Below are 6,104 nucleotides of genomic sequence, written 5' to 3'. Positions count from 1 at the left end.
GTCCCGGCGGGAGCTCGGGCCGGGAGAGCCTGGAGCTGAAGGACATCTTCATCGCGGTGAAGACCACGCGGAAGTACCACAGGAGCCGGCTGGACTTGCTGCTCCAGACCTGGATCTCGCAGGCCAGGGGACAGGTGAGGCGTCCCCGGGGGCGGCCCAGCTGCTGCGCGCTCTCCCCGAGCTTTTCCTTGCGTGTCCCGAAAGCATCTTTCCTCCTGCGGCTGAGGAAGCTCGTCTTATCTAAATAGCTCGTCTGAACCTACCTCTGTAAAAGCTCAGTGTTGATTAAAGGGGTTATTTATGAGACAGTTTGCTGACTTTATACGAGTGCGGCAAATGCGACACAATAGTGACGGATCCCTTGAGCTGATGCACATCAGTCGGTGTTTTGGACTTAAGTCTTTTTCATGGAACAATGTAGAATTTGATCCCTTTTTTGGGCTTTTTCAAGCATATTGCCACAATTTTGTCTAGCAGTTGGGACAAGACGGAGTTGTCACCTGGCGCTTTCCATCCTGACTTTCATTGTTCCCGTTTAGTTTGCTCTCAGCTGTGGATAACTCCTAGCTAGAGAGTGGAGGGCGAGTTGCAGAGGGAGGTACTACCAAACAGGACGGTCATTCCTATTTGGAAATCTGTACCCTGAGATGAGGAGAGTAAAATCTTGAATGCTTTACAGAAATGAGACGCTTTTGGTTTGCAGAGCAAAACCTTATCAAATGAAGCTGCTGGGTTTTTGCCCATCACCACTCCCCAGCCTGCTCTCAGTGGCTACCATGAAATAAACTAACAACACAAAACATTCAGAATTCTGACGGCAACTGAGCCGAAATAAGTTGAATTGAAATTAGTTTCAACTGAGTTGAAAGTAGTTTCTGAAATTCTCAGATGTGGACATGCCATTTTTGCCTCCTGCAGACATTTATATTCACAGACTGGGAGGATCAAGAGCTGCGTCTGAAAGCAGGTAAGCTGTATAGCAGAGGTGTGTGCTCTTCTAACCGAGTTGTGTTTCTGTCGTGCTTTCCCTAGAAGTCCGTATTTCAGGCTGTACAAGCATTTAGGGAAGTTAAGATGGAGAAAACATCTCCTTTCACAGGAGAATATGCTGTTCCTACTTAACACCCGGACAAGATGCCTGGAACTTCCTGAATACTGGGTTCACCTTTGCACCCACTTCCTTCCTGTTAGTAAGCTTAAGTCTGTCTGGTCCAAAGTTTTATTAGGTATTTCCTTTGCATACAGTCTCATGGTGCTATTTATATATCCTGCACTTACACTTTTACATGCTCTACAGCTTGCATGCCATATGCGTAATGCATGAGCCCTGCCTGTCCTGCAGTTTACTCCATGTGTGCACCAAACACACTTCAGATGTACAGCATTAGTGCCAAATGTCCACTTCTTTTATAGTCTTTTCTGGACTACACATGCTTCTCAAACCTGAAAGGGCTGATCTTTCTTCTTCTAGGGGATCATATGATCAACACCAACTGCTCTGCAGTCCATACCCGGCAAGCTCTCTGCTGCAAGATGTCCGTGGAATACGACAAATTCCTGGAATCTGGCCAAAAGTAGGTGAAACATGTCGTTCTGATGGACTGCTTCTTGCAGGTCCATATGCACAGGAAAATGGAGTAACCGCCTCTGTTCCAGTAAGGAATGCAGTATTAGCTAAAGCACAGTGATGGGCCTAGGGAAGGCAGCACACCGTGAAGCAGTGCTAATAAACAGGCATTATCTGAAATGTGGGAAGGATGATAATCTAAAGGGGGTTATCAGTTTCAGCCCTTTTGCAGAATTAGGATCTGTGGGTGCTTGTCAGCCTCTAGATCCTGTAATTCAGGACAAGGTGAGGTACTTTCTGCTCCAGGCCTGGAAGACTAAGATTCAGCTGTAAACCTGTAATGCATTTCTTTGACACAGCTCCAGAGTAGCTTTCTTGTTTTGCTTGAAGGTGGTTTTGCCATGTGGATGATGACAACTACGTGAACCCTCGGACTCTCCTGCGTCTTTTATCTGCCTTCTCGCACAGCCAGGATGTCTACGTGGGGCGACCGAGCCTGGACCATCCTATCGAAGCAGCCGACCACGTCCAAAGTGATGGATCAGTAAGCAAACTTTGCAGTCTGAAAGACATCCTCATTTTCCAAGCTTTTAAAAACTTGAGAGTTCATAGGATTCCCCCATTAAAAACGAGTTATTTCATCTGCAAGCAATGAACTTGGCACTCGTCACCTTCAGAGACCCAGTGCTGGGTTAAGGGAACCTTTGATCTGATGTGCAATAGAGTTGGTCTCCTGGGTGGATGTCAGTTTTATTTCCTTTACTCTGTATGCTGGCAGTCTCCCTCATTCTGAGGTGACTAGGGCATCTCCACCTTGACTCCTTTCTTTTCCTTTTAGTGTTTTTGGGGACTGTGTTCCTTTTTCTAGCATTTTGGGGATTGGCTTTGTTTGAGAGCTAACTAACCTCAGTTGGGTGGCAAAGGCTCTCTGGGTAAATAAGGCATTTCTAGTACTGAGTGTTTAACAGGTTTCCAAGAAGGAGAAGCCAAACGTATCTCAGTAACACGATGTGTGTGCTAAAGGACAAGTCCTCGCCAAGCCACCTGTACTGACGGCCTAAAGAGAAATCCACTGGCCAGAAAGTCGATTAGCAGCTTATTAAGGAAGACTCTGCACAGCAAAGTAGTCTCCTTGGACATGAAGCCAAGTGATTAAGGGACCACCTTCAATTTCTTTAGGATCGCTGAGCTGGCTGTGACCCTGGACTAGAATGACGAGGGGACGGATGGGATCGGGTGGGAGCAGGGCTGTAGCTTCCCGTTTCCTGTGTGCTACCTCAGTTGTGCTAACTTGGTGGTTCACCTGCTGTCATTTCCAGGAAAGTTTCATTTGAGAGAACAGCTAGCTGGGCTTTCAGCAGCCCAAAGAAATAGGAATTAATCTGTAGTCTTGTTCAGACCCAAGTGCAGTAAGTGATAGCCAGTAGAACCTCAAGCTCCCTTCCCTGTCCAGCCAAATGGGAAAAGCTGATTATCAGTAACTACTGTGTGTTTTTCTTGTTGCTCTTCAGAAGACAACCGTGAAATTCTGGTTTGCCACAGGTGGAGCAGGGTTCTGTATCAGCAGAGGTCTTGCCCTGAAGATGAGTCCCTGGGCCAGGTAAACACTGTTCCTGGCTGAGCTCCCTCAATGTGTTTGGCCTGTAAAGTCTCTTTGATCTTGTCGCCTGTGCTCTGTCTCACAGCCTAGGTAATTTCATCAGTACTGCAGAAAGAGTGCGTCTTCCCGACGACTGCACTATTGGCTACATCATTGAAGGGCTGCTGGAGGTAAAACTGCTGCACAGCCCGTTGTTCCATTCCCATCTGGAAAATCTGCAGAGACTACAAGGCGAGTCTGTGCTGCAGCAGGTAGGGCTAAGCCTTGTCTCCTGTTCTTAAAATTACACCTCAGTCTGATCAGAAAGAATACTCCCCATAGACTCCAGTCTCTTCAGCAAAGAAGGATGTCTTCAGACTTGCTCAGAGCTGTGTCCTGTCCAATTCCTTCGTTTAGGTAAAAAGCATACTTTCACCCTAAGCCATTAGGTCATATGGGTGTCTGCCCCTTTGGGTACACATTCTGCTACGTTAAGCCTAAATGTGGTGTTCCCCATCTCCGCCTAAACTCTGACCACAAGTCACAGCAGCAGCAAGTGTAGGAGGCGGCAGTATTTAGTTTGCCTGCCTTGTAAGAAAGTGTGTCTTTCTTTGCCTAACAAAGGCTCAGTCTTAATTCATGCCGTTCATAAAGACGAGTGTCACAGCTGTACCAAGTACCTCTTCAGTAACTAAGACATAAAAAGTAACCTGTCTGAATCCCAAGGAACTTAATGTTTCATAGGGAAAAATCAAGTAGTTTCATTGCTGTGATACCTTTTTGCTGATGGGCAGTAGATGGAGCTAGAAGGCTGTCCAGAAGCTTTGTCTGCCTCGTACTTTTTAGTAGCATGAAAAAATGAGTGTGGTTTTTGCCCCTACAAACTGCTTGGTTATATTTTCCTGGCTTTTGTATTAGGTGGCAGAAACGTACACTTGGGGCCAGATTCCAGCATGATGTGATCTCTGTCATGTTAGTGAATGAAACTCTAGGCTGAATACAGCCTTTCGTTGGTGATCACTGTTTCCCTGAGACTGTAACAGCTAACCCCAAATCCAGGACATCCACAATTAGAAGGGAAATGTAAGCCTTCCTGTACCTGGCGTCTGAAATTTTCTTAATACAGTGCTTGTGTGGAAGAATAGCAATGAGTTGGAGTTCTTTGCATGCTGTTTAACATCTGTATGTTTCTATTTTCCCTCTGTGCTAAGACGCTGCTATTGCAGGCTTCGGATGTCTGGTGCAGGTGAACATAGGTTATTTAGTGAAGGTACAGACATTAGCAGGATTAATGTCCTTACAGAGCTTACAGTTAAAACTCATCCTTCAGGGCAATGCAATTTTCATATCCTTTGTTTATTCTCCCGCATTGCCTTTAGAGGAGCAGGGCTCCGTTTGAAAGCTCCCATGCTGTGACAGTATTGCCTATGTCAAAACTAATCTCTGTTTTGTCAAAGGTAATGCACCATTCAGGTCAGAGAAGATCCTTGGAGTCTTTCTTTGTACCTCATTAATAATCCTGATATTGCCACTGTTTTTCTGCATCAGTGTCACAATTTCCGAGTATTTATTTGCTTTTACAGGTAACCCTGAGTTACGGGGACCCTGAGAACAAACACAATGTTGTGAGTGTGGGAGGAGTGTTCGGCCTTCAGCAAGACCCAACCCGGTGAGTGTTCACTTCCAAAACAAGATCTCCCTACCTTGTTCATGCTTATCAACCCACTAATGGGTTTATTTTCTCATCCTGGGTCTTGTTGCTGTGCCAAAGGCAGATAGACCCACCCTCTCTGCTCTACCAGCACTGAATGTAAAGCAGGCTTCTTGTATGGAGAATTCCACTCTAATTTCTTCTTTTTTTTTTTTTTTTCCTTCATAGATTTAAATCTGTCCATTGTCTGCTCTATCCTGACACTATTTGGTGCCCTGCTAAGAAGATTCATCATTCTTGACCAGGCATTGACACCTGTATCTTAGCCAGTTTGCATAACACGGGAGTGGTGCTGGACTTTTTTGCTGATTTTCGGGTTTTTTAAAATTTCTGATGTACCTACAAAGGAGTCAGACAGACTATTTACAAAAGCAAGAAGGTGTAGTTTGTTCAGCTGCAGGCTGAGACATTCCAAGATTAATCGTTTTTCTTTTGTCCAGTGGCTCTTCATATAATGTCTACAGTCATGTGTATGAGTCACTTTTACATCTTGGTCTCGTGTCACGTGAATCTGTGCTTGGACACTTTGCAGGCAAACGCGATACTTGCAACGATAGCATCCTTACTACTGTTCAGGGCTTCCAGGAGCTGTTGTCTTGAGGTGGGAGTGCTATCACAGACTGTAGTCCCCATGGTGACAAGAGAGGGGAATTTTTCACTCATCTTTCTTGGGAACAGAGTTATTTTAAGAGCTTCTGTGGCCTGCCGTGTTAAAACTCGACCTGTGAGCTGGAACAGGGTCTGTTCGTAAACGCCAGAAATCCTGGAATCTCTAGGGTAAACAGGGCTGAAAGCCTTTGTCATGGGAAAACCCTGTGTAAGGGTGAGCTTACTGAGGATTGGGTAAGAGTTGCTTACAGTGCACATTCTCCCCTGCCGCCCATGTGTACCTCCCATGGAGGTGATTGTCAGACTTGGCTCTCTTACCAGCTGAATTGCAGTGCTTGTTGATTGTGGTGGTGGCCTGCCAGGTCCAAGACTATGCCCTTGATATTTGATACTGAAGAAGTATTTGCCAGACTAGATGGTAATCATTTTACTTGCTTTGCCCACAGCAGGCTGCATGAGCTAGACCATGCTCACCATCTGATGAAACATGCCCTGCTTCTGAAGTTGTGCTCTATCTTCTGCTATCTGTGAGGGAGGAGGGTTGCTAGATAGCTGTAACGCCCTGAGGACCTTTAATGACTGTGGTTACCTCACTTCAGCCTCTTCAGGTAACCTTTTGGTTACCTTAAGATCAGATC

General features: G+C 45.8%; 1 protein-coding gene across 1 annotated transcript; it reads left to right on the top strand.

The window, feature by feature from the left end:
- The first annotated feature begins 7 nt into the window (after nucleotides 1–7).
- On the top strand, nucleotides 8–5,098 carry LOC104268049 (beta-1,3-N-acetylglucosaminyltransferase radical fringe). Its single transcript, XM_009867617.1, has 8 exons — nucleotides 8–134; nucleotides 919–967; nucleotides 1,472–1,574; nucleotides 1,958–2,111; nucleotides 3,079–3,167; nucleotides 3,253–3,418; nucleotides 4,730–4,815; nucleotides 5,026–5,098. Exons 3-8 carry the CDS (start codon nucleotides 1,480–1,482, stop codon nucleotides 5,096–5,098), a joined length of 663 nt encoding a protein of 220 aa, XP_009865919.1. The 5' UTR covers nucleotides 8–134; nucleotides 919–967; nucleotides 1,472–1,479.
- The last annotated feature ends 1,006 nt before the right edge of the window (nucleotides 5,099–6,104 follow it).

The sequence above is a fragment of the Apaloderma vittatum genome, unplaced genomic scaffold (assembly GCF_000703405.1).
Source record: "Apaloderma vittatum isolate BGI_N311 unplaced genomic scaffold, ASM70340v1 scaffold25464, whole genome shotgun sequence".
NCBI lineage: Eukaryota > Metazoa > Chordata > Aves > Trogoniformes > Trogonidae > Apaloderma > Apaloderma vittatum.
The sequence above is the reverse complement of the archived record's forward strand: the minus strand, read 5'-3'. Positions and strand labels throughout refer to the sequence as shown.

Excerpts from the sequence above, each read along its gene's own strand:
- LOC104268049 (XM_009867617.1), top strand. The coding sequence starts at position 1,480 with ATGATCAACACCAACTGCTCTGCAGTCCATACCCGGCAAGCTCTCTGC. Across the intron at positions 1,575-1,957 it reads TTCCTGGAATCTGGCCAAAA|GTGGTTTTGCCATGTGGATG; the intron begins GTAGGTGAAACA and ends TTTTGCTTGAAG. Across the intron at positions 2,112-3,078 it reads ACGTCCAAAGTGATGGATCA|AAGACAACCGTGAAATTCTG; the intron begins GTAAGCAAACTT and ends GTTGCTCTTCAG.